This window comes from Oreochromis niloticus, linkage group LG3 (genome assembly GCF_001858045.2).
Source record: "Oreochromis niloticus isolate F11D_XX linkage group LG3, O_niloticus_UMD_NMBU, whole genome shotgun sequence".
In the NCBI taxonomy this organism is placed as follows: domain Eukaryota; kingdom Metazoa; phylum Chordata; class Actinopteri; order Cichliformes; family Cichlidae; genus Oreochromis; species Oreochromis niloticus.
In genome coordinates, this window is record NC_031967.2 from 30084763 (window position 1) to 30112480 (window position 27718).

Below are 27718 nucleotides of genomic sequence, written 5' to 3' on the forward strand. Positions count from 1 at the left end.
CAACCTGGAGTTCTCAACTGTGCTTGAATCCAGACCGCCTGAGTGGCCCTGACTTAAAGTCCAAAGAGGAACACACAGAAAGGTGAACATGATACTAAGACCAGGACTAAGGTAAAAGCGGCATTATTTATACAAAAAAGGGTAATCAGGGAGTTGGACACAGGAGGGCAGCAAGATGCAGCTCAAGACAGTCACAATGGGACAATAAAATTAAAGACAAAACACATCAGAGAAGTGACTACCAATGTAAAACAGCAAATGAATAGCAACCACACTGACAAGCAGAACCTAACCGAACATAGGGGAGACATGGTAGGAATGATGAATACCAGCTGTGCCGGCCATCCTCCACTGGCACTCACCCCCTAAACCCATTGCACCACCCTTCCCCTGCAGCCGAGCTGCAGACCACACCCCGACACAAAGTTTAGCAGGAAAAGTTTGAAGTGTATAGTAATACCCTCCACACAATTTATATCCAATGTAGCACTTTTCCTCAATACTGAAGTCCTTTGAATCTTACTATATCCAACTACACTGACCTTTTAAATTTTTTTTATTGTTGAGCATTTTGTAAGCCTCTGAATCAGCAGCATTTTGTGTCATCCATTACAGTGATATAATTTTCTACTGGTTGCACCAATGGACTTTTTACCTGATGGTTATTTAACTAAAAAAAAAACAACCCGAAACATTCAAGTATTAACAGAAAATGTCAAAATTGTACTGTAACACTCAGGGTTACAAAGACACCCAGCACGACACACAGGACTCAATCTGCAATTCAGTGCTCTTCTTTTTCATTGCTTTTGTTTTTTTGCCTCCTCTGCCAGATACCAGGATTCAATTGTTATCAGCCGCCCAACCAGCCTCTGCTGACACCCGAAGCCACTGCAATACCCTCCCCCTGCAGCTGAGCCATGGGCCACACCCACCACAGAAACCACCAAATACCGTTAAATACATGTTAATATGTCACAGCAATAAGCAATAATTTTTTATTCAGACCAGCATCCCACTGTTAGATGAAGAAAGCAACCATGGAAGATTTTGTTTCAGAAACGTGGTCTGTATACGTTTTTAGTTTTCTTCCATCTATAACCGTTTTTTTAATGCATTCTTTGCATGCAAACTGCATGCAGTTTTTTGTATAAATATGCAATGTCCCCTAAATTCAAGTATCAAGTCCTTTGATTTGTTACCTTGTTTTGTATCTATGTTAATTCTTTGCTTAGTGATGGGAAGGCCATTTAGGACAGCCTGTGTCCGACAGTAAATGCCCTGTGGGAGGGGCTAAGCATACTAAATTTAAAAGTCAGAAAGTCAAATTCAGACAGGTGTGGTTAGCAATGGCTCTCCAGCAGTTTGTCTGCTGTTTCTCTGTGATGATCATTCTCTTATGCAATGGTGAGAAAGAAATTTGATTTTTTTTTTCTCATTACCTAGTTTGTATGAAGACTGGACAGAGTACAATGTTAATTAAAGGTTCAACTGTACATCTTTAAGAGCTGTTGTAATGAAAAAAAAAATACTCTACTATACTGTAAAGCAGCCCACTTGGTAGCCTGCTTGTAGATGGATCCAAAATGAGAAAGAGAGTCAAGAAATGGTAAAGGAGCAAATACCAAGAGGTGAAAGCAGGAGTATGTTTCACTTTATAATGTAGTCAAAAGGAAATCAGTAAAGTCACTGGGTGTGCTGTGATCACATTTCAAGTTAATTGGGTTATTTGTTATATTTTTTGTATGGACAAATAGAAATTTAGTAAAGAGTAACTATGCGCTCACTGCAGTGCTGAGTTCAGTGACATGATGTTAACTACTACTGATCAAGTACAACTTGATCATTAAATTTCAAACAGGTTTTAGTTTAGTGTTAACAATGTTTACTTACTAGTTAATAGTAGGGTTTTTAACTCTCAAATTGCCATTGGTCTTTATAAAACTTACAATGTGCTGTGTAGCTATAACATTTTTATAATACCTGAAGAATGAAGTTGAAACTGATCATTGTAACCCCGCATTTTCATACAGAGTATGCACAGGCAGATGTGTGTAAAACAAAAGTCTTCACTAAATGTCAGAACTTGTTCCCTCTAAGCCTGAAGGGAAAAAGAAGGAACACACACATGTAAAGGAAGCACTGAAAACATGTGGTTATCCTAACTGGGCGTTCATAAAGTCAGCAAAAAGGCACAGAAAAGAAGATCAGACACCAGCGAGGGAGGATAAGAAAGACAGACGCAACAACGTTGTCATCCCCTATGTAGCTGGTGTATCAGAGAAACTCAGGAGAGTTTTCTCCAAGCATGACATCCCAGTGTACTTCAGACCCAGCAACACACTCAGACACAAACTGGTTCACCCGAAAGACAAAACTCCAAAACACAGACTGAACAACGTGGTGTATGCTGTACAGTGCAGCGAGGAATGCCCGGACCTCTACATTGGAGAGACCAAACAGCCACTTCACAAGCGCATGGCACAACATAGAAGAGCCACCTCCACGGGACAAGACTCAGCAGTCCATCTGCATCTAAAGGATAAAGGTCACTCTTTCGAGGATGCCAATGTTCACATATTGGACAGAGAGGACAGATGGTTTGAAAGAGGAGTGAAAGAGGCCATCTATGTCCACTGTGAGCGACCATCTTTGAACAGAGGCGGTGGTTTACGACACCAACTGTCTGCCATCTATAATCCAGTTTTGAGTTCCCTCCCCAGACGCCTTAATGCCCACTCACACCCTGGGCCATCTGACCTCAGGAAATCACATGATAGGGTGGGGCCAGGTTTCACAATGAGCTCACCCGAAACCCTGGCTGATTAGGTCCCACACCCACTTTCACACCTTGGCGCATGTGATTAGAGGATCACCAGGGGGTCCTTTGTCCCTCCTTGGGGGGACACTCCCACTGGGTTTAAATCTGGGACTCTCGGCCATTTGACCTTAGAACTGAAGAAGCTTCTCGGATGAGAGGTGAAACGTCTTCAAGCAACTCAAAGAAGTCCAGACGCTTTTCTTTGCAAACTCCTTTGACTACGATGACCTGGATGACTGAGAACCTTCACAGACATATCTTCACTAAATGTTTACTTTTGTTTTCACTTGATGTTTGGGTAGTGAGCAAGCAAAGTTCATATATACTTTATATATAGCACTTATGAAAGTACATTTTTGACCAATCATTATAATCTGAACTGCCCCATTCCCAAAATGTAAACAATTCTGAAAGTTCGAGGAACTTTCAGAATTCTAGTGTAGATCCAAGTTGACTTTCTGTCTGACTAATGCTTCAAAATGTAAATCATGATATGCAGTACGCTGGTTTCACATTTTTATAATTATTTTCTCTTTCACTTTTCAGATGGCCATGCACAGATGTCTGGTAAGGATATTTGTATTTATAATATCCTACAACAAGTTCAAGTTTCAAGGTTAGCTTCAACCTTATCTGTTTTCTCTGCTGAGCTAAAAAACAAAATGGAGAGACAGTACTAATCTCATTGGTTTGAGCAAAATACAACTGGGGATTAAACTTCTTTATTCCCTCCTTTGCTATCTTTAACACCTGTACTACTTGGAAAAGGAGGACACTTTGGAGATTGTGTCCCCCTTTTCTAAGAAGGAGGAGATTGTTTATCATTGTCAGTAACAATCTAAAGTTAACCAACTGGACTAATTAACCATAACAAGTAAAGAGCACCAGCACAGTCAAAAGATTTTTAAAACCTACAGTGTAGCCATAGAGCTTGCCATATAGAGAACAGGAACTTTTACTATAACAGATACCAGTTGTGTGTATGTCAGCTGTACCACTTGTGGGCAGACAAACTGCCCACAAGTGGCCAGTCGTCTTGATGTGTCACCATGAAGGAGAGTCACCTTATTTAGTGTCATGCTGAGGTTTTTTTTGAGTATCCTTAGCTTAACAGTTAGATTTTCCTTTTTCAGATTTTTGTTCTGTTTTGAATTTGCCCCCTTGAACTTTCCCACATTTTGTCACATTACAGCCACAAACATGAATCAATTTTATTGGAATTCCACGTGAAAGACCAATACAAAGTGATGTACACGTGAGAAGTGGAACGAAAATCATACATGATTCCAAACATTGTTTACAAATAAATAACTGCAAAGTGGGGTGTGCGTAATTATTCAGCCCCCGTTTGGTCTGAGTGCAGTCAGTTGCCCATAGACATTGCCTGATGAGTGCTAATGACTAAATGGAGTGCACCTGTGTGTAATCTAATGTCAGTACAAATTTGGGAGCAACAACACCATGAAGTCCAAAAAACACACCAGACAGGTCAGGGATAAAGTTATTGAGAAATTTAAAGCAGGCTTAGGCTACAAAAAGATTTCCCAAGCCTTGAACATCCCACGGAGCACTGTTCAAGCGATCATTCAGAAATGGAAGGAGTATGGCACAACTGTAAACCTACCAAGACAAGGCCGTCCACCTAAACTCACAGGCCGAACAAGGAGAGCGCTGATCAGAAATGCAGCCAAGAGGCCCATGGTGACTCTGGACGAGCTGCAGAGATCTACAGCTCAGGTGGGGGAATCTGTCCATAGGACAACTATTAGTCGTGCACTGTGCAAAGTTGGCCTTTATGGAAGAGTGGCAAGAAGAAAGCCATTGTTAACAGAAAACCATAAGAAGTCCTGTTTGCAGTTTGCCACAAGCCACGTGGGGGACACAGCAAACATGTGGAAGAAGGTGCTCTGGTCAGATGAGACCAAAATGGAACTTTTTGGCCAAAATGCAAAACGCTATGTGTGGCGGGAAACTAACACTGCACATCACTCTGAACACACCATCCCCACTGTCAAATATGGTGGTGGCAGCATCATGCTCTGGGGGTGCTTCTCTTCAGCAGGGGCAGGGAAACTGGTCAGAGTTGATGGGAAGATGGATGGAGCCAAATACAGGACAATCTTGGAAGAAAACCTCTTGGAGTCTGCAAAAGACTTGAGACTGGGGCGGAGGTTCACCTTCCAGCAGGACAACGACCCTAAACATAAAGCCAGGGCAACAATGGAATGGTTTAAAACAAAACATATCCATGTGTTAGAATGGCCCAGTCAAAGTCCAGATCTAAATCCAATCGAGAATCTGTGGCAAGATCTGAAAGCTGCTGTTCACAAACGCTGTCCATCTAATCTGACTGAGCTGGAGCTGTTTTGCAAAGAATGGGCAAGAATTTCAGTCCCTAGGTGTGCAAAGCTGGTAGAGACATACCCTAAAAGACTGGCAGCTGTAATTGCAGCAAAAGGTGGTTCTACAAAGTATTGACTCAGGGGGCTGAATAATTACGCACACCCCACTTTGCAGTTATTTATTTGTAAAAAATGTTTGGAATCATGTATGATTTTCATTCCACTTCTCACGTGTACACCACTTTGTGTTGGTCTTTCACCTGGAATTCCAATAAAATTGATTCATGTTTGTGGCTGTAATGTGACAAAATGTGGAAAAGTTCAAGGGGGCCGAATACTTTTGCAAGCCACTGTATCTGTTGACATAATTAAATACTGAGAACAGGAGGTAAGTACATCCTAACTGTTTAAGAGTTGTCACTGTAAAATCATTGTGTAATTTGTATCATTCAACCACAGTTACAGAGGACATACACTAATGGTGAAAAGTTTTAGAACAACCCAGTTCTTCCACATTTTTATTGAAATTCAAGCAGTTCAATGTGGCATTGTCTTCTGAAATGAATTGGAGATTATGTATCTGAATTTTCTGGAAACAGCTCATCATCTCCCACAAAGTTCAGTGGACTCGCCCTCTGCTCTCTGACGATTTTGGGGGTTATTATTATAGAGACGACTTTCCTCTAATCAGTCTTTCAATTCATCAGCCCTTCCCAAGCTGCTACTGTCACTTCTGTTCATTTCAGAAATAAGCACAGTAGTTATCACTACCTTATCTGAAGTAATTAACCAGCTAAGCACCCCCTCTGTATCTTCTACTCAAAGACAAGCTCATGCAAGCCTTACGAACCTCCAAGCCTCACCTCAAATCTCAAAATCCATCATACTTGTCTGTCAGTGCTTCAGTTCAAAGTCGAGCCATGTCGCTACCTGATCGAGAGTTCCCCTCATTCACCTATTAAGATTTCCGTTGTTCTCAATTTCCTTTGACCTCCTCTCCTGCCATTCCTTCCTAATTGTCCAAGCTGATCCACTCCACTCCATGGAATCCTTGACTACCTTATCGAGAGCTGTTCAGCTTCGCTAGCCTGCCACCAGTCATTTTCCTCTTCTCTGGGTGGCGAGGCCACTCGGGGTTCGCTCTCCCTATGCTTGCCTCTGTCCTGTTCTCCTTCTCTCACCCCAACCGGTCACGGCAGATGGCTGCCCCTCCCTGAGCCTGGTTCTGCCGGAGGTTTCTTCCTGTTAAAAGGGAATTTTTCCTTCCCACTGTCCCCAAAGTGCTTGCTCATAGGGGTCATCCAATTGTTGGGTTTTTCCACTAGACATCATCAGAGGCATCTGTCACCGTGGTTCAGTGCCATATAAATAAGTTGAATTGAAAATCGAACGATTCTCGCTGAGGTCATCGACACTCGTAACGCACAGTTATTAACGTTTTCAGGGGATGCCTTCTTTGGGGATCTGCCAGGCCCGGGCGCCATCGCCAGTCCCCTTCGAGGCCTTCCCCAAACCACAGCTCAATTCATGTAAAAGCATTCACTTTTACCTACTAAAACACTGTCAAACCTAAAATGAGGACATGGGCCCAGCTAGTGAAAGAATACAATTAATAAACCACTGAAGTCATAAAAGCAATCCATTTATAAATCAAAATGTATTCTACTGACTCATCAAAGTACCCATCTTTGGCAAATATAACAGCTGAACACACCCGTGGCATTCTTTCTACAATTGAAACCAAATATTCTTCAGAAAGTTCTTCCCATATCTGTTGCAGATGTTCCCAATAATGTGTGGCACCTGTAGGGTGCTTTGTTTTCACTCTTCTGTCCAGTTCATCCCAAATGAGCTCAGTGGGGTTTAAGTCTGGAGACTGTGCTGGCCACTCCATGTTTTGAAGCTCATCAACTTGTTCTTTTTTCCTGAGGTAGTTCTGGCATAGCTTTAACTTATATTTTGGGTCATTATCTTTCTGTAGGATGAGCCCCTAAACAGCTAGGCACATACCAGAGGATGCTGCATGGCTCTGCAGAATGCTAGCCAGTTTGGTTGAGATAAGATAACTCTTTATTGTCATTGCACAGTCATACATAGTACAATAGTACAATGAAATTGGAAAACTGTCCTACGTCGGCACTACATATAACACAACACGACACAAACAACACAATACAGTATATTAACTTAGTAATAAAAAAAGAAGAAGAAGTGTATTTGTATTGCACACTGTTATTATTGCACATTAATTATTATTGCACCTTGTTATAAATATAAATATTATTATTGTTATTGTTTTTACCGTTGGTACCTCCCCCCCAAAAAGTCCAGGGAGGTAGCCAATCAGGTCAGCTATTTGCATTGATTAGGGTTATTGCCCTGTTGTAAAAGCTGTCCTTGAGTCTGTTTGTCCGGGACCTCAGCAGCCTGAACCTCCTGCCAGACAGCAGCAGCTTAAACACCTGGTGTCCTGGGTGTGTACCGTCCTGTGGGATGCTGCGTGCCCTCTTGAGACAGCGTCCTTCAGAGAGGGAAGAGGATGTCCAATGATTTTTTGGGCCATATTAATGACCCTCTGGAGTGCCTTTCTGTGTGCTGTGGTGCAGCTGGAGAACCACACACACATCAGCACACTTTCAATGGAGCAGCGGTAGAAGACGGTCAGCTGCTCCTTCTTCAGGTCCATTTTTCTGAGGATTCTCAGAAAGTGGAGACGCTGTTGGGCCTTCTTTAAAACCGCAGAGGTGTTAGAGCTCCATTGGAGGTCTGTGTCTATGTGCACACCCAGAAACTTGAAACTGGAGACCCTTTCCACGCACTCCCCATTGATGCTAACAGGCTGCAGCTCAGACTTCCTCCTTCTGAAGTCAACTACCAGTTCTTTTGTCTTGGTGGTATTGAGGTCCAGGTTGTTATCTACACACCAATCTGACAGCCTCTGAACTTCAACTCTGTACGCAGTCTCATCTCCCCCAGAGATGAACCCCACCACGGTGGTATCATCTGCAAACTTGATGACTGCGTTGTCTGGGTGGGTACTAACGCAGTCATGTGTGTACAGAGTGCGCAGTAGGGGACTCAGTACACAACCTTATGGAGAGCCAGTGTTAAGGCTGAGGGCTGAGGAAAGATGAGGCCCCACTCTAACTCTCTGTACAGGGTCTGAGAGGAAGTCTCTGATCCAGCGTCAGGTGGTAGAAGGAAGTCCGATTTCCAGCAGTTTAACTATTAGTCTGTCCGGGAGTATCATATTGAAAGCAGAGCTAAAGTCAACAAAGAGCAGCCTGGCGTAACGGCCCTGCACTTCCAGCTGAGAGATGGTGGTGTGGAGTGTTCTAGCAATGGCATCTTCAGTTGATCTGTTAGCTCTGTATGCGAACTGGAGCGGGTCGAGTGTGGGTGGCAGGCAGGACATGATGTGGCGTCGGACCAGTTTCTCGAAGCACTTCATTATAGAGCAACTGGTCAGTAGTCGTTGAGGCTGCTAATGTTAGTACGCTTTGGCAGTGGGATAATTGTGGCTGACTTTAGGCATGGCGGGATGCAGGACTGGGACAGTGAAGTGTGGAAGATCTTAGTGAAGACCCCAGCCAGCTGGTCTGCACACTCTTTTAGGACCCTTGCGGTTATCCCATCTGGTCCGGCGGCCTTCCTGGGGTTCACTGCCCTCAGTGTGTGCCTCACCTCATATTCCTACACTATGAGGCTTGGGCTGCTGCTGCTGTCCGATGTTTTTGCTGCTGCTGCCTCTGGTCCCTTCACCTCAAAGCGTGCGAAGAAGTGGTTAAGCTCCTCCGCAAGCGCCGCGTTACCCTCAGTCAACGTGGTATTGCAAGGTTTGTAGTTGGTTAAGTGCTGAACTCTCTGCCATACCTGTCGTGAGTTGTTGTTGCTGAAGTGGTCTTCGGTCCTTCTCTTGTACGCTGCCTTGGCCTCTCTGATGCCTCTTTTCAACTCAGATCTGGCTGCACTGTACTGTATACCATCACCGGATCTAAAAGCGGCGTCACGTTGCTTCAGCAGGACCTGGACCTCTTTAGTCATCCAGGGTTTCTGGTTGGAATACACCCGGAGACGTTTGTCCACAGTGACACTGTTGACACAGAAGTTAATATATGAGAGCACTGATGTTGTGTGCTCTTCAAGGTCCTGATGTTCGAACACGCTCCAGTCCGTGTTTTCAAAACAGTCCTGCAGCTGATGTGATGCAACTTCTGGCCAGATTTTCACAGTTTTTGTGACTGGGGGGGGCTCTTCTCCTAACGGGAGAGTATGCAGGGATCAGCAGCATGGACATGTGGTCTGACAAACCTAGATGTGGTAGAGGGGTTGCTCTGTAGCCTTTTTGGATGTTGCTGTAGGCTTTATCCAGTGTGTTTTTCCCCCTCGTTGCACATTTAATATGCTGTTCAAATCTGGGGAATACTGACCTTAAATCAGCATGGTTGAAGTCCCCAGCTATAATGTGCACTGAGTTTGGATGGGAGTTCTGCTGATTGCTTACTGTCTTGTGCAGCTCCTCCATGGCCGAGTTAGCATTAGCATCGGGTGGTCATACACGGCCGTTACCATGACAACAGTAAACTCGCGAGGTATGTAGATGGGTCTGCGCTTCACATTCAAATATTCCAAATCCGGGGAACAATGGCTGTCTACAGTCTTTGTGTTTTTGCACCAGCTGTCATAAAGACGCATAAAGCCCCTCCTTTGTTCTTACCGGAGTGGCCGTTCCTGTTGTGACGGTGGACCATGCAGCCTGCTAGCTCGATAGCCGAGTCCGGAATTGATGGCTGCAGCCAAGTCTCTGTGAGTTATATTATGCTGCTGTCCCGTACACACTTGTTGACTGCAATCTGTAATCTCAGTTCGTCGATTTTGTTGGTTATGGACCTGATGTTGGAGAGGAAAATACTCGGAAGCGGTGGCTTAAATGGCTGTTTCTTTAGCTGTGCTAGTGGGCCCGCCCTGCAGCCACGCTTTTACCTCCTTTGTTTAAGTTTCCTCTTTGTCTTGCCGCTGGGAAGAACCAACCACGGAGACCCCGGAGCTCTTATTATGTCCTCTGGAATGCTGTGAAAGTGGTGGTAGTCCGACGTAATGCTCCTTGCACAGCGTAATCCCAAACTCAGAAGGTCCTGACGACTGTAAGTGGACTCTACTCGATGTATAATAATAAAAAACACACACATCCACACAGATACACGTAGAAAAAGTAAAAAAGAAAACACCAAACGTGAAGAGCAGTGAGCCGCTGCGTCTGTGCGCGCCGCCATATTGAACAGGTTAGTGATAGTGAGGGTGCCTATCACTAACCTGGGATTAGGGATGGGTATCGAAACCCGGTTCTTCTTGAGAACTGGTTCCCACTGTTTCAATTCCTTGGACTTGTTTGCCGTTTTTGCAAACGATTCCCTTATCGATTCCAGTCGCCCTGAATGACGTCACCACGTTGCGGAGCGTCATTTACGTGGCAGGGCGCCTAAGCGGCCCAAACACTCAAAAGTTTGGTTATACTTTACGAGAACGGATGACAACAGGGCAACTTGCAATACTTGCAAAGTAGATATTTCATTTAAGGGAGGAAACACTACGAATATGCAAAAGCAGTTGCTCACAAAACACGCGATAACCTTAAATGAATGTCGTGTTTTTAATTCCGCTCCGGACTCGTGAATCTCAACCCAGCAGCAGCAGTAACGTTTGCACGTCCTCTCCCGTTAATGCGGCAGGTAAATAATCAACTAACAGTGCATATTATGTTAGCGCGATCTGCCTTATTACAAAACCTACCATTACTGTGCGCTGCATTTAGGTGACCATGATGAGAGAGACAGAGTCTGGCTGGCTCAGATGCTGGAGGTTCTCGCTGCAGTCTACCGGTAGCGTCTCCTTTCAGGCCAGGATAGACGAATGTCACCGAGCAGTGACTAAGTCTGTGGTCAAAGGCTTGCACCCATTTGCCACAGCAGATGCCCCCGATTTTCGGTAAGTGAATGTGTTTAATTGTAGGCAAGGACATTACTGGATATTCTTGTGTAATTGCTACAGAATAATTTATGTTATACTTTGTTATTGCTACAGAAGAATATTTATTTTATTATTTTACATTTACAATTGATAGGTTTGTAGCTTAACCCTATTCGCTGGAACGTTGAAGACAATGTAATTACACAGCAAAGCAAGACACGAGTAGGCAAAGTTCTTTATGTGCACGGGAGAGACAAACGCCGTTCCTTCGCTTGACCCCAGTTGCTCTCGTCCGCTCCCCCATAACACTGCTCTTTTATTGAGGTTACATGAATATGCATAGGTTCATTAACATATGACATATACATACACACGAAGAGTACCTTGCCTGTGCGTTGTGCAAGCGTGTGTGTGTGTGTGTGTGTGTGGGGTCGAGATGTGACCCTGTGAAGACTCCCCAAAGCTGGTGCCAGGAGTCTAGCGGTCCATCTAAACAAAAGGCTCTTACACTCAAACAGATATACGTGTGTTTGCTATACCATATATCAGCAAGAGAAGATACGACCTCTCCTAGGAGGTGTGTGATCTATGCCAGAACACTCTGAGGAGGAGTGAACGCACTCCCCTCTTCATGCTACACAGAGTTGTTACAGACCTCCTAGGATGAGACATTCTTTTCAATCTACAAATGATTATATACTTCTAAGCATATATGAGTAAATATTTCTAAGCATAAATGACAATAAACAATACAAATCTAACAACAATTTTTTTCCTGGGGACCCTGTTACACCCCATTGAAGAGCCGTAGGCTGTGGTTCTCTTAAGATCTCACTGTTGGGTTTGTAAGGCCATGTTACTCCTAAATTTCTATCTTGTTCAAAGAGAAGATATAAAACAAAGTTCTAAGCTAATCGACCTTAGTGTTGTCCTTTTTTAAAAAGAATCGATAAGAGAATCGATAAAGAATCGAATCATTAAACAGAATCGAAAATGGAATCAGAATTGTGAAAATCTTATCAAAACCCATCCCTACCTGGGATCGATCGAAACAGCCCCAGCCCCAGACCATCACATTTCCTTCTCCTTGTTTTACATTTGATGTCACACACTGGGGAACAACCCTTTCACCTACTTGATGGTGTACAAAAATCCTAAACTGAAGATTTCGGATTTGGATTCATTGGTCCATAACACCTTTATCTAGACAGTAATCCAAGACCAGGCCTTTTTTCCTTATTCTAGCATCTTAGCAATGGCTTTCTTGGTGCAACTTGACCTGTCGAACCTGTAACGCAAAGTATTCTCTTCACAGTTGAAACTAAGACTTGCTTACTACAATCACTATTGAGCTGCGCTTGAAGAGGTGGTCTTGTGAGCTGCCTATTGGGCATGCTGTTGATTCTCAGAAACTTGCCTTCTGATTCTGTTTGAGTTTTGGGTCTGCTGTACCTCTTCCTGGAAAGTTTACCACAGTTTCTGAGTTCCTTTTGATGGTGAAGGAGACTGTACTCTGTTATGGAAGTTTTAACAATAACCTGCAACACACCCAGTGAGCATTTTTTTAAGTGGGTTTAATTAACACATTGCAATGTGGAGAGAAATATCCCAGCCAAACACTCAGCTCTCACATCTTATATACACACACAGACAAAGACATTCCACAACTCTTACATGTTGGCCCATCTCACAGGAAGCTATACCTTCAGCTCCATCATAAAACCTTCTCCCTCACAGAGAGAATTATGACTTTGTTTTCTGCTTAGCGTCACCAAGAAATTTACATCCCTGATAAGCAAAAGGAGTCTCACTATCTGTTAACTTTCAATGGCTCCACTGTGTGTGTGCATATATGTGTGATAGAGCATAACACATTTGTGGTGTTATTCTAAATGCATATAACTAAGTGAGAAAGTAATATTAAAATTACTAAAGGGATCAATGCATAAAAAAGATATCTGCCACGACAACTCACTGACACCATGATTTACTTTGCAATTTCTCTGTACGAAAGACCTAAACCTTTAATTTTAAGGCTTATGATAGACTCTGTTCTATTGTTAATTGCCTTTTTTCTCACTGTTTTTATAGCAACACACTACCTTCTGCCACACAATACTGTTCAAATAATCCACACAAGGTTATGGCACCACAGTGTGTTCCAACACTACTTTTACAACCTCCCTACAGACAGAGGAGGTTGAACGTAATCAAGAAAATGTTGGAGACCAGCATGAATTGATAGCATGAACTTTCAAGGCTTGATAAGCTCCATTGCTTTAGAACAGCTTTAAGTTGTTAACCCAGTTTTTGTTTCTTAAAGGCCTTCTTGTAGCACTCTGAAATGTACATATTTTTTTCAGTTTTGGGTAACTTTACCTTTTTTTAAACTTCTGGCAGTTCACTACTTACTTTTGTACCATTTCAGGCTATTCATTGGACAAGACTGCTTGAATATCAATAAAAAATTGAAGAATTATTGTGTTAAAAAAACCTTTTTCTAAAACCTTTGATCAGTAGTGTACACTTCCTTGCAACAGTAACACCATGGATTTGGAAACCGTGAAAAAGAAATATCAGTTTGGGCCCCATCACTTTAAAGTTGCAAACACTGCCAGCCCTAGAATTATAACTCTGTGCAGACATGGACCGATGTTCTGCTTAGATGAATAGACCTTAAAAAAAATATGCAAGATTGGGATATGTGCAAGCCATTTGTTACATTTTAATATTTTTAATGATAATATTATTAGAATTTTTTTTTGTTTTTTGTTTGTTTGGGGGTTTTTTTTACATTGATTGGCACCTTTATGTCAAATACAAATATAAATTAAATAGCCATTAACTTTTTAGATGGATGTAAATTTAAAATCTCATCTATAAATGAAAATTTTTTATTTAAATTATTAAGGTATTGGTAAATATAACTTAACTAATCATCCTTTGGATATCAGTTACCGAATAAAGTGTAGCCAACTGAAAAGTATCTTTGTCATGAGACCTAAGTGGAATTCAAATAGGTTTTATTTTATTTTATAATGCTGTCATGGACTGACAGTCCTCACCTGTTGTGTGAAAAATGCATTATATTCCAAAATAAATAGGTGTGTAGAATTGGCGAAAGCTAACTAATACTAGGAAATTTAAGCAGTTTCTTTCATATGGACTTTGGAATGAGTTTAATTTCCATCAGTCTACCTTTTCTTTTTTTAAACTTCGCTGTTAACGGAGCCATCCTACCACTTTAAAATTTACAGTTACAATTTACAATATTAAAACTCCTGAATCTTATATCCGCAACATATCTTTGCTTTGTTTTGTTTGCAGGTGTGCCCATTTTATTGGCTGGGTCTGGATCAACTCGATGCTCTGGAAGAGTTGAAGTTTATTATAATAACATCTGGGGAACAGTCTGTGATGATGGCTGGGGCTTAAATGATGCTCAGGTGGTTTGCAGACAGTTAAACTGTGGGTCAGCACTACAGGCTCTTCAGATGGCTTACTTTGGTGCAGGAACTGGACAGATTTGGCTTGATGACGTGGTCTGTTCAGGAAGTGAAAGTTCTCTAACTGAGTGTCAGCACAGAGCATTTGGATCACACAACTGTGTACATGGTGAGGATGCTGGTGTCATTTGTTCAGGTGAGAAAACATTTAGAGACGGAATATATTTTAGGTCATTATGCTCTTGTGTGTCATACATGAGTTGTGTCACACATAACTGTGGGCACAATAATAATGCTGGCGCCATCTGTTCTGTTAAGATATATTTTTCTCATCCAAGGCATGCCAAATACTGAAAATATATAAAAGGCAATTGAGTTAAAACAGACCTGAGACCAGGAGGACACACAATATGTGTAAATTTTTCAAGGTTTATATCTAGTAAATACACATAATTTTATGCAAAATCACATCTGATCAGTCAGTTTGTACTTTATATTTACATACAACTATAGATGAACATTATAAGTCCTTTATGTTCATATCTTTTCTGTGGGTTTTTTTTTTTCAGGTGTGCCCATCCGATTAGGTGGGTCTGGATCAACTCGATGCTCTGGAAGAGTTGAAATTTATCACAATAACAGCTGGGGAACAGTCTGTGATGATGGCTGGGACTTAAATGATGCTGAGGTGGTTTGCAGAGAGTTAAACTGTGGGTCGGCACTACAGGCTCTTCCATCAGCTTACTTTGGTGCAGGAACTGGACAGATTTGGCTTGATGATGTGACCTGTTCAGGAAATGAAAGTTCTCTAACTGAGTGTCAGCACAGAGCATTTGGCTCACACAACTGTGTACATGGTCAGGATGCTGGTGTCATTTGTTCAGGTGAGAAAACATTTAGATACTAACCCTAACCCTATTCTAAGTAATACTGTTCAAACAACTATAGGCACTATCACAACACTGGTGTCATCTGTTTAGGTGAGATATATCCACAGGATGCCAAATATTGTAAATATAATTTCTTGTTTTTACAATTATTTGTATAGTCTTCATAGTCTTCAAAGGCAAATGAGTTAAAACACTGGGAGGGCACGCAAATCCAGCCTCAGGTTGTGTGGAGGAGATCGGGATGGAGGGACCTAAAACCCAAATGAAAAACAGGGATTGAAACAAGTCCAAAAAACAAGAACAACAACATAGGAGAGTCAAACCTTAGGATGGATTAAGGCCACGGAACGGTCCTAGGGACTGGACAGATGGCCCATGGCAACAGTTTAGAGGACCGACCAACAAGCAAGCGATGGAGATGAAGCACCTCAGCAAGTCAACATGTAGCCAGCAATGGAGGTGAAAAGGCACCACAAGATCTTTGACCAGAGGCTAATGGCAACAACGATAGAGTTACAGATACCTTCAGGCAGCTCAGGGCTATCACACCAGGCAAGACCCCAGGTGCAGGCTGTGTAAAGATGCCCCTGAGACAATCCAGCACATAACAGCAGGGTGTAGGATGCTAGCAGGCAAGGCATACATGGAACGCCATAACCAAGTGGCCGGCATAGTGTACAGGAACATCTGTGCCGAGTATAACCTGGAAGTCCCGAGGTCAAAATGGGAGACGCCCCCAAGGGTGATGGAGAATGACCGAGTTAAGATCTTGTGGGACTTCCAGATACAGACAGACAAAATGGTGGTGGCTAACCAACCGGACATAGTGGTGGTGGACAAACAGAAGAAGACGGCCGTAGTGATAGACGTAGCGGTTCCCAATGACAGCAACACCAGGAAGAAGGAACACGAGAAGCTCGAGAAATACCAAGGGCTCAGAGAAGAAGTGGAGAAAATGTGGAGAGTGAAGGTAACGCTGGTCCCAGTGGTAATTGGAGCACTAGGTGCGGAGATCCCAGGAACAACATCGGAGATCTCTGTCCAGAAGAGCGCAGTCCTGGGAACAGCTAAGATACTGCGCAGGACCCTCAAGTTCCCAGGCCTCTGGTAGAGGACCCGAGCTTGAAGGATAGACCGCCCGCAGGGGCGAGCGGGGAAGTTATATATATATATATATCACTGAAGATAAAATGAGACATAAACAAGAATACAAACATAAAACCCAGGACTTCAACACAAATTTCAAGTTTTGTTATCAAGAATGTTGACAATGGGTCATTGCTTTCTGTTAACAGAATTAAATGTTGACAACAGGAAGTAAGTGTGTTAGAATTGTGATTGCAAAACTCAGTCTCATCATTTTATAATTTGTTATTCAACCACAACGTAAGATAACAAATATTTCTCTGTAGTTTCAAATAAGTGACAATTTATATGAAGCCTCATATGTATACAAAGTGAAACGTCTTATAGTGGCAGTAGAGTGATGCTGTTTTACAGCAATATCATGCCAATAAAGAGATCAAAGATTAACAGCGTTTGAGCAGCTTAACGTTAAATTTAATAGGCTTTCTTAAAATATTTTATTTAATATGAAATACAATAACTTTAAACAAAAAGATTTAATCTAAATATAAAACAAACTTTTAATTATGGAAAACTTCTCCATTTTAACTATTAACTGCCATTACAATATTTTTTTTTCCTTAAGTCCTTTTCTGCATTTTCAGGTTCGCCCATCAGATTAGCTGGGCCTGAATCAACTCGATGCTCTGGCAGAGTTGAAGTTTATCACAATAACATCTGGGGAACAGTCTGTGATGATCGCTGGGACTTAAATGATGCTCAGGTGGTTTGCAGACAGTTAAACTGTGGACCGGCACTACAGGCTCTTAAATCAGCTCACTTCAGTGCAGGAACTGGACAGATTTGGCTTGATGAAGTGACCTGTTCAGGAAATGAAAACTTTCTAACTGGGTGTCAGTTCAGTGGATTTGGATCACACAACTGTAAACATTCTCAGGACGCTGGTGTCATCTGTTCAGGTAAGATATATTTTTGGTCATCCACAAGATGTCAAATACAGCAAATAAAACTTCTTTGTACAACTACTGAAAACAGGGCAAACGAATTAAAACAAATATGAACAGAAGGTGAATGCTTTGTGTTTGAGCTTATCAAAAGCTAATATACTCCTATGGCAGTCCAGAGAAATGAGAGGGTTGCATTCTGACCGGCATAAAATCTGCACCAAATGAAATGCAGATTGATCCTCTGTGGCCACTCTTTGAGTAGCCAAAAGTACCTGCAGTTATATTATAGTGTACTGTAGTTGTTTGACCAAAGATATACAACAAGAAAATGAAAAGTCTGTAATTTTAAAATGACTGCATGCCAGTTTTGAGCTTGAGCCAGCCACATTTATAATCACTGCTGTTTGAACTCAAACTGATCATGATGTTGGTGTTGATAATGATGATGGTGATGGGAATCTTTACAGATATTAACTAAAATTTAAAAAAAATTAATAATCTTACCAGCTCTATGGAGGAAGTTCTTGGTGAAAGTGAATCTGGCTGCTGTCGACTCCTCCGTGGACATGAAAAACCCGGCTGTGATGGAGTCTGTCATGAATTTGGTAATTTGTCTTAGTGAAACAGCTATACTTATATTTTAATGACAAAACCTTCAAGATGTTTTAAAAAAAAAAGTCTTGGGTAATGAACAATCCCAGAAAAACTGCTTTATTAGCATTGTCTTGAGTCCCTTTCATGTCAAATATCATTTAAAATGTAACAATAACAGTCTATAATTTGCGGTGTAATCATTAAATTCTCTTTTCTGTTGCGCAGGTCAAAAATGAGCTGGTAGGTACGGCTGGCGACCTAAAAGTGAGCTGGTGGAAACTTCCAGAAAAGAAAGACATCAACAAACAAGAGACGTGTACTCCATAGTTCACACTGTTTGTTTCAATAGCTGGATGAAGGCGGCTTACAGCCTGTAAAAGTGATGTGATTGATTTAATCTTTACTTTTCACATGATATCTGTGTGTTTGCTTGTTTTCTGTTGTGGTACATTTAGTTGTAAAACAAACATAATGTCATGGTCCTGAGTCTGATCATTCAGTGTTTTGTGTTTATTAATAATATCTTATGTTCTTTTTGATTTTGGTTATGTATTCTGTTAAGATTTGCTAGTTGTTAGGTTTTGGTTCTGTACTCCCTCTGTTCCAGGTCAGTCAGGTCTCAGTGTAAAGCCTGTGTCTCTGCATTTGTGTTGAGTTTCCTGTTTTACTTTGAAAGTCTGTGTCTTATGTCAGTGTATTCAGTTTTGCCCGCTCCCCCGTCTCGTCTGTGTAATCAGTGTCAGGCATATCTCCCAGCTGTTTCCTCTTAGTCCTGTTCACCTTTTGTATGTAGTGTCTGCATCTTCCTCTGCTCGTCGTCGCATCATCCCTCATTCTACACTGTGTGTTCTGTCTGTCAGCCTGCCTGCATAATTTATTTATGTTTTCAGTTTAATTACTTTGGTATCCAGCAATAAAGCTGTTTGAGTGCACTTTTTCGCCTCCTGGAGTCTGCACTTTGGGTCCACCATTCCTGCCTCCCGCACACAGTACATGACACATAATCTCTATGAGTGCAAACTTTACTTTAATGCGTTTGATGACTTATTTCTGTGAAGAATTTCCAAAGAAGACGAGTTCTGTTGGTGCCAGCAGAAAAATATTACTTTCAAATCTGAAACTTAGCATCTGCTTTGAATTGAGATAAAGGAAAGTGACCTTAAAGGAAGGAAATTATATTTCCATGTGGTTTGCATAATGGAAGACAAACCATATGGAAATATACCATACCCAACCTTTCTTGTCCCCACAGATTTTTTCTTTGTCTCTCCCAAATTTAGAAGTTAAGTTTAAACTATATTGCTGATGCCCATTTTGGTTAAAAAAAAAATGACACTATTGAACGTTCAGTCAGCATGCAACCCGAGGAGATGCAGGAACGAACTGCTCCGGTGAATTTAACACCGTTTTGACCAGTTTCACCCCTCCAATTGCCACTTTTAAGTTGCTTACCCTCGCAACTATCTTCCTAGTGTTTTGAACAGTTTTGACGCTTTTTAATGGCTTCTAAAAGCATAAAAGCGAACATAAAGGAGGACACTAGCTTAACACTGGAGGCTATCACCACGCTGCTCCAGCAGCACCGAGATGAGTTAGCGTCTGAATTTAAATCCTCATTTAACGCCCTCAATTCAAGACTGGAGCAAGTGCGACAAGCCCTAGAGAGGAACAGGCCGAGAGAGTTTCGTCCTTGGAGCTTGCAACTGAAGACCAAAGCCAACGAGTCGCTGACCTTGAAAGCACGTGTGCCACTTTTCGCGAAGATAATAACCAGCTAAAGACCAAAGTCAAAGACCAGGAGAGCCGTAGTAGGCGTCAGAACATCCACGTCATCGAACTACCTGAAGACACTGAAAATGGGCTCCCCACCTCCCGAGCGCGATAGAGCACACCGCTCCCTCGCAGCCAAGCCGCCCGTGGGGCGCCTACCTCGCCTGGTGATCATATGTCTGTACCAATACCAGACCAAGGACCTTATCATCCGACAAGCTAGGAGGAGAGGGAAATTCGACTACCGAGGCAGGCCTATCCAAATTGTGGAGAACGACAGTCCCAAGGTCCTCAGTCAGCAGGTGCAGTACAAGGACATTATGTCAGAGCTCTACGGGCGAGGCCTGAGGCATCGCATAACACAGCCCAGCAGCACCAGAAAGTTTTTCAGTTCCATGGACGAGGCTCCCAATGTCTCCGGAAGACCCATGAAGAATCATTACTAATAAAACAGTGACACCAAATGCAGGTACCAAACATTACAAACATGCATAGAGGCGCAGTCTGGATGTACGTAAGACGCTGCTTTCCCCCTCCAAGTGCAGCTATATAGTCTGAACAGAGTGTTTTAGTACTGAAAAATTTATTATTACTTGTCATTTAATTCCTTTTTGGGGGGGATGTATAACTACTGAATATCTTTTAATTACTGAGCAGTAAACTAATATTTTGCTATTCTGGATCAGCAGTGTTTTGTGTCACTGATAACGGTAGTTTAATCTTCTACTGGTGGCACCAATTGACTTTATACCTAAAAATCTGAACTGAAAATATCACAAATAAATGTTTAAATACCTTTATATACACGTCATAAATAACAATAAATTCTGCATGGTGTTGAGTTAGGTTTTTTATTCAAATTTGGTCTGTTAAAAATTTGCATTCAATTTTTTTCACCTCTGGTACAATTTTTTATTCGCTGTGTGCCGCTATTTAAAAAAAAATAATAATAAATGTCAAACACAGGTGCATTGCTTTCTATGTTAATTCACTGTTCAGTGGTGGGAAGGCCATTTAAGACACATCAGCCTGTGGGTGGAGCTCAGCATATGGCTATGTGTATTAAATACGTCAAATTAAAACAGGTGTGGTTAGAAATGGCTCTCCAACTGTTTGTCTCCTGTTTCTCTGTGATAACTATTCTTTTATGCAAAGGTGAGAAAGACGTTTGATTTGTATTTAATATTTGTCTCATTATGCAGCTTATTACAAGTTCAACTGCACCTCTTTGAAGACTATTGCAGACAAAAATGTGTTCTTTAGATACAAACAAACTTGTTAACCTGCTTGTAGGTTGATGCAACATGGGAATGTGAGTCAAAATGGATCAAAGAAGGAACTTTTTGTTTAAATCCACCTGATCAGGTCAAAGAATTAAATACATACTAGATGAAGACAGAATTACTTTTGAATTTTAATGTAATAAAAAGCAAATCAGTTAAATAGCTACCAGATTGCTTGTCAAGATTCACATTGCTGTATTTGATATCAATTTTTAAATAGAACAAAATATTAAAAACAAGTAATAGTGTTTTTATACTGACAAATAGAAAGTCAATAGAAAGTAAGTACCTGTTGACTGGCAGTGCTGAATTCAATAACACTATATTAATGAAGAGTAACAATAACGGGCAAGTTTTGGTTTAATGTTAACAATATCTACTAAACTGGTTAATAACAGGTTTGTTGACCAGTGAAATTATCTGGATGATTATTGTAAAGTTGTCCCAGGTGTTTATAAAACTTTCTAAATGGTTACTAATGTTTCAAGACATAATTGATGAGAGACTAGATCCAAGAAACATATTTCCGTTCTCTTTGAAAAACGCTTCCTAATGCAAATCATGACGTGCGGTCTCTGGTTTAACATATTCATTTTATGTTCCACTTTACAGATGGTCATTCACAGCAGCCTGGTGAGTATCCAAGAATAATTTAACAAGTTCAAGTTTGATTTCAACCTTGTTGTTTCCTCTGAGCGACCACATAAATAGAGATAATAGTCAGTACTAGCCTCATTTGTTTGTGCAATAAACAAATGAGGATGCTACACATTTGTTTCTTATTTTGCTTTTGTAATGTCTGTACTACTAAGGAGGAGACTTGTCTGTCCTCCTTTTGTGTCTCGTGTACAAACATATACACACTGCTTTCAGTTAAGTTCAATTAAATCATATATATCAAATTTAATATGACCTAATATTAATAATTATATATATATAATCATATCAGTCTCGGTTGTTGTGTCCTTGGGCAAGACACTTCACCTACCGCCTACTGGTGTTGGCCAGAAGGGCCGATGGCGCGATATGGCAGCCTCGCTTCTGTCAGCCTGCCCCAGGGCAGCTGTGGCTACAACTGTAGCTTGCCTCCACCAGTGTGTGAATATGTGTGTGAATGGGTGGATGACTGGATGTGTAAAGCGCTTTGGGGTCCCTAGGCGGGACTAGTAAAGCGCTATACAAAATACAGGCCATTTACCATTTACCATATATACACGCGCGCGCGCGAGCATACAGTGTGTTCTCTCAACAATCTGTGGTCTGTGGTTGTAAATATAATGTAGTAATTCTTTCTGTTTGTGAGGGATTTTTTTAAAAAGCAAATATCTCAATGAGTGTTGATATTTATAATATAAACATTTATAATATAATATAAACGCTCATATAATATCATTATAATGTCGTTTTTATAATGCCGAGTGAATGCTAAAAACCAATAAAAACCATGAGTTTCACACCCGAGCCTCAACTCTCTCGGCCCGGTACCAAATGACTCATGGACTGGTGCCGGTCCATGGCCCGAGGGTTGGGAAGCACTGATTTGAAATGTCAAGATCTATTAATATAAAAGACTTATGTAAATGTACACATGAAATATGCACATTACAAAAAGATCAAAATTATCAGTAGACTGTTGCAATTTAAAAACTCGGTTCCAATTGTATTTTGACTTTTGTTTCTCTCATTTGTCTTAAATATTGATTAAATGTACAAGATTTTCAAAATTGCAAAACAGTAAAAACAAGTACCCATAGTAAACACATAGACATACACAGAGAGATTTTACATGGGTAAAAAATTAAAGCTTCTAATGACATTTTAATATTCTATGGTATTTCTTTTATTTAACATGAAATATCCCCCAAATCCCTAAGATGTCATGTCAATTTAAGGAAACAAAGAATAGTATTTTAGTTTTTAATTTCTATGGTTATTTTTTACAATTTAGGTACTTTTGTTTATTTTACCTTTTTTTCCCAGCTAGTAGGATATTTCTAATGCTTCAGATTTGTTTTAGAAATCTACTGTTTCCTTTTCCTTTCTATAATTCTGCTTTATGTGTTTAACTAGTGATCAACATTACAAGTCCTGTATGTTCTCTCAACAATCTGTGGTCTCTGTGTTTTGTTTTTCAGACATCAGATTGGCCGGATCTGGATTGACTCGATGCTCTGGAAGAGTTGAAATCTATCACAATAACAGCTGGGGAACAGTCTGTGATGTCGGCTGGGACTTGAATGATGCAGCGGTGGTTTGCAGACAGTTAAACTGTGGACCAGCACTAGACGCCCCTCGGATGGCTTACTTTGGTGCAGGAACTGGACAGATTTGGCTTGATAATGTGACCTGTTCAGGAAATGAAAGTTCTCTAGCTCAGTGTTCAAAGAGTGGATTTGGAGTACATGGATGTAACCATTCTGAGGACGCTGGTGTCATCTGTTCAGGTGAGATATATTTTTAGTCATTGTAAAAACTACACATACAGTCTTCAAATGAGCAGGGTGAACTAGTTAAACAGGTACAAACAGAAGGTAAATAGTTTGTGTTTAAGTTTCATCTTAGTTCAACTATCTGTCCAACCTGAACTGTCTCATCAATAGTGACCAAAGCAATGGTCTTCTGCCTCCTTTCCATGTCATTCTGCTTCACTGTAAAGAGAATGAAACACTTACTGAGCTGCACCTGCTGTCAGCTGTACCTGGACTGAAACAGTTTCTCTGTCCACAAGTGACCAGCCTTCCCAAGGTGTTTCCAGCACCACGAGGACTTGCTGTGTTCACTGTAGTTTTCTCTAACTTTGGTTTATTTTTCGTGTGGCCTTAAATAATATTTGGTAATGTTTTTACATGAAAATACTGTAAATTGTAATGTAGTAATGCTGTATTACAGCAATATTAAGACATTTTAAAAGACACCAACCTAATATCTTAATAAGTGCATATGTTTCACAGTTCATAGTAATTAAACATACAGGATTTCACATCTGATCAATCAGTTTTTACTTTATATCATTTATCATTAACAGTATGGAACATTCAATAAGGCTTGTCTGGAGATTTTTGAAAAGGTAAATCAAGTAGTTTGATATGTGAGGATGACATTTTAACAGCAAGTAGTATGTAAATCTACACACAAAAAATGCCTATTAACACTTGTGTGATCATTATGTGATCAAAAATCTACAGTAGACTGTTGAAATTAAATCTAGTGACTAGTTTCACTTATGGTTGGTATATTATTTGACATTAAATATTAATTAAACTTACGAGGTTCTTCACATACTATTACATAATTAAACCCAAGTGACAAAACTCTGCAGTTCAAGTCTGATCAATTGTATCGCAGCACTACACTGATGTCATTGTGGAAAGTTCAGATTTTTTTTACATGTAAATTTATATTTAATATAAAACATGCCCAACATGTTGTGCAAATTTAAGGCTGCATAAAGTATTTTCATTTTTGAAAATGTCTATATTTTTTACAAATTAGTTCATTTTCATAATTTTTCCTGTTTTGTTGTTATTATTTTACCTTAAAATTTTCAGATTTGTTTTACATTGTAACTTGTTATAATTCTGCTATATGTGGGCAACTAGTGATGAAGATTACAATTCCTGGGTGTTGTTTGCACAACGTAGCTTCTCTGTGTTTTGTTTGCAGCCACCAGATTAGCCGGGTCTGGATCGACTCGATGCTCTGGCAGAGTAGAAGTTTATCACAATAACAGCTGGGGAACAGTCTGCGGTGATGGCTGGGACTTAAATGATACTGCGGTGGTTTGCAGAGAGTTAAACTGTGGACCGCCACTAGAAGCTACTCAGTTTGCTTACTTTGGTGCAGGAACTGGACACACTTGGCTTGATAATGTGACCTGTTCAGGAAATGAAAGCTCTCTAACTGAGTGTCAACACAGTGGATGGGGAACAAACAACTGTGGACACGATCAGGATGCTGGTGTCATCTGTTCAGGTGAGAAATATTTTGGGTCATCGAGAAGATGTCAGATACTGTGAACAAAACTTTTATTTGTTTCACAACTACAGTGTTTATATCAGGGCTGGACTGGGGAAAAAAATTGATCCTGGTATTCTTGGTCCAGGCATCCCATTATGGTCAGTCATAAACAAATAAAACCACACGCACACACCTTCCTCTGTCTCTTCTTTACTCTCTTGTTTGGACTGCTGTCCCTCCTCCTGCACTACTCCACAGCTGTTGCTAACAGCAGCCTCCTGTGACTGTTTGCTGCTGTTGACGGTGCAGCAGCAGCACCCCTGACAGCTAACATGTTAGTTACTTTGTATCTGTTTTGAGTTTTATTTTTCTTTTCTATGTTAGCTTTCTGCTCCACATTTTCGCCACTTCTTCTAAACTGTTCTATAAGGTGCGTGAGTGAAGGTAGGAGAGGGCCTGGTTGTGTTCAGCACAGAGAAATGGCAGGTTGCCATCCTCCCACTTCACTTTCATTTGTATAACAAATTGTTGGAAACCTCACATAATTTTGAGTTTTGTCATCAAAAATGTTGATAATGGGGCCGTTGTTTTCTGTTGTGGTCTGTTCGTTAACCGAATTAAATGTTGACATCAAGAAGTAAGTGTGTCCTAATTATTTAAGAAAAACTCAGTTTCATCATTGTATACTTTTGTTACTGAACCACAGTGTAAGAGGACTAACATTTCCCTGTAGTTTAAAATAAGTAACAGTTTTTATGATGATGGAATGGTCTCACGCTGCCAGTAGATCATTTATATTTTTAAATGTTGAAATGCTACTATTAAAAAATTCTTTTAAAGTGAGATGTAGTAATGACATTTAATGACATTTTAAAAAAAATTAAACCTATTATCTTAATAAGGGCACTCTTTCAGGTTTTATGTGCATTAATTACTCCGGATTTCATGTAAAATAATATCTGACCAATCAGTTTGTATTTTAAACCATCTATCATTAACAGAATGGTACATTAGGATTTTTTGGAGGTTTTTGAAAAAGTAAATCCATTAATTTTATATAACAAACAACATTTTAACTGCAAATGTCTACCTAATATACATGGTTTTTTTTAATGTAAATTTACGCATAAAAATGAATCTTAAACTTACTGTGATCAAAAATCAACAGTAGATTTTTGTAATTGTCTACCCAAGTTCTACAATAGTACTTCAAATTCCTATCAAATATTGCCATTTGTGCACTAAACCTTTGTTTTCAGGTTTGCCCATCAGATTAGCTGGCTCTGGATTGACAACGTGCTCTGGCAGAGTTGAAGTTTATTACAATAACAGCTGGGGAACAGTCTGTGGTGATGGCTGGGACTTAAATAATGCCCAGGTGGTTTGCAGACAGTTAAACTGTTGGACGGCACTAGAAGCTCCTCAGAACGCTTACTTTGGTGAAGGAACTGGACAGATATGGCTTGATGAAGTGACCTGTTCAGGAAATGAAAGCTTTCTCAGTGATTGTCAACGCAGTGGATTTGGAGTACATGATTGTGACCATTCTAAAGACGCTAGTGTCATCTGTTCAGGTGAGATATATATATTTTTTGGTCATCCACAAGATGTCAAACACTGTAAATGAAGCATATATTTACAACTACTCTTACAGTCTTCAAATGCAAAGGATGCATGAGTTAAACAGGTACAAACAGAAGGTTAAGTGTTATCTGTCTGAGACTGAGAGAGCGCACAACTGAAATTAAGAAGGAATTTATAATCTTACCAGCTCCGTGGGCAGATGTCATCTCACAAGGTGTGACGCCCAGTGAGAAAGTAGCAAGTTGGAGGAAGTTCTTGGTGAAAGTGAATCTGGCTGCTGTCGACTCCTCCGTGGACATGAAAGACCCGGCTGTGATGGAGTCTGTCATTAATTCGGTAACTTATGTTAAGAAATCTTAGTAAAGTGTCTATACTTATTTTTAATGAAAAAACCCTTCAGATGTTTTTAAAACAGTCTTGGGTAATGAACAATCCCAGAAAACCAGCTTTATTAGTGGTTTTTGTGTCTCTTTCGTGTCAAATATCATTTAAAATGTAACAATAACAGTCTATGATTTGTGGTGTAATCATTAAATTCTCTTTTCTGTTGCGCAGGTCAAAAATGAGCTGGTAGGTACGAGTGGCGACCTAAAAGTGAGCTGGTGGAAACTTCCAGAAAAGAAAGACATCAAAAAACAAGAGACGTGTACTCCATAGTTCACACTGTTTGTTTCAATAGCTGGATAAAGGCGGCTTACAGCCTGTAAAAGTGATGTGATTCATTTAATCTTTACTTTTCACATGATATCTGTGTGTTTGCTTGTTTTCTGTTGTGGTAACATCTGCTTTGAATTGAGGTAAAGGAAATTAATATTCAAGGTAAGGAAGTTATATTTCCATGTGGTTTGCATCATGAAAAACAAAACATATGGAAATATATCTTCCTTGAGCTTTCTTGTCCTTAAACATTTTTTCTTTGTCTCTCACAAAGTCAGAATTGAAAGTCAAACCACTTTATTTGAGAATTGACTGAAAAACTATCAAATAAAATGCGTCTGTGTGTTTTACTAGGACCCATTTCAGTTCAAACC

The 27718-nt window shown here is 40.5% G+C and overlaps 2 protein-coding genes across 2 annotated transcripts; both read left to right on the forward strand.

Moving 5' to 3' along the window:
- The first annotated feature begins 9733 nt into the window (after positions 1 to 9733).
- LOC112845423 (putative DMBT1-like protein) lies at positions 9734 to 15483 on the forward strand. Its single transcript, XM_025904833.1, has 3 exons — positions 9734 to 9755; positions 14458 to 14772; positions 15146 to 15483. The coding sequence occupies exons 1-3, from the start codon at positions 9734 to 9736 to the stop codon at positions 15481 to 15483; spliced, it is 675 nt and encodes a 224-aa protein (XP_025760618.1).
- Positions 15484 to 23548: 8065 nt separating this feature from the next.
- On the forward strand, positions 23549 to 27440 carry LOC102079385 (deleted in malignant brain tumors 1 protein). The gene is made up of 6 exons (XM_019352469.2): positions 23549 to 23590; positions 23709 to 23796; positions 24810 to 25118; positions 26363 to 26677; positions 26875 to 27023; positions 27243 to 27440. Exons 1-6 carry the CDS (start codon positions 23549 to 23551, stop codon positions 27342 to 27344), a joined length of 1005 nt encoding a protein of 334 aa, XP_019208014.1. The 3' UTR covers positions 27345 to 27440.
- Positions 27441 to 27718: the final 278 nt, after the last annotated feature.

What these genes read in the sequence shown, in the direction of transcription:
- LOC112845423 (XM_025904833.1), top strand. Translation starts at nt 9,734, where the DNA reads ATGACAACAGTAAACTCGCGAG. An exon ending in GACAACAGTAAACTCGCGAG is followed by an intron (nt 9,756 to 14,457) that starts GTATGTAGATGG and finishes TTTTGTTTGCAG; the next exon opens with GTGTGCCCATTTTATTGGCT. An exon ending in TGCTGGTGTCATTTGTTCAG is followed by an intron (nt 14,773 to 15,145) that starts GTGAGAAAACAT and finishes TTTTTTTTTCAG; the next exon opens with GTGTGCCCATCCGATTAGGT.
- LOC102079385 (XM_019352469.2), top strand. Translation starts at nt 23,549, where the DNA reads ATGGATGTAACCATTCTGAGGACGCTGGTGTCATCTGTTCAG. An exon ending in CGCTGGTGTCATCTGTTCAG is followed by an intron (nt 23,591 to 23,708) that starts GTGAGATATATT and finishes GTTTCATCTTAG; the next exon opens with TTCAACTATCTGTCCAACCT. An exon ending in TGGAGTCTGTCATTAATTCG is followed by an intron (nt 27,024 to 27,242) that starts GTAACTTATGTT and finishes TCTGTTGCGCAG; the next exon opens with GTCAAAAATGAGCTGGTAGG.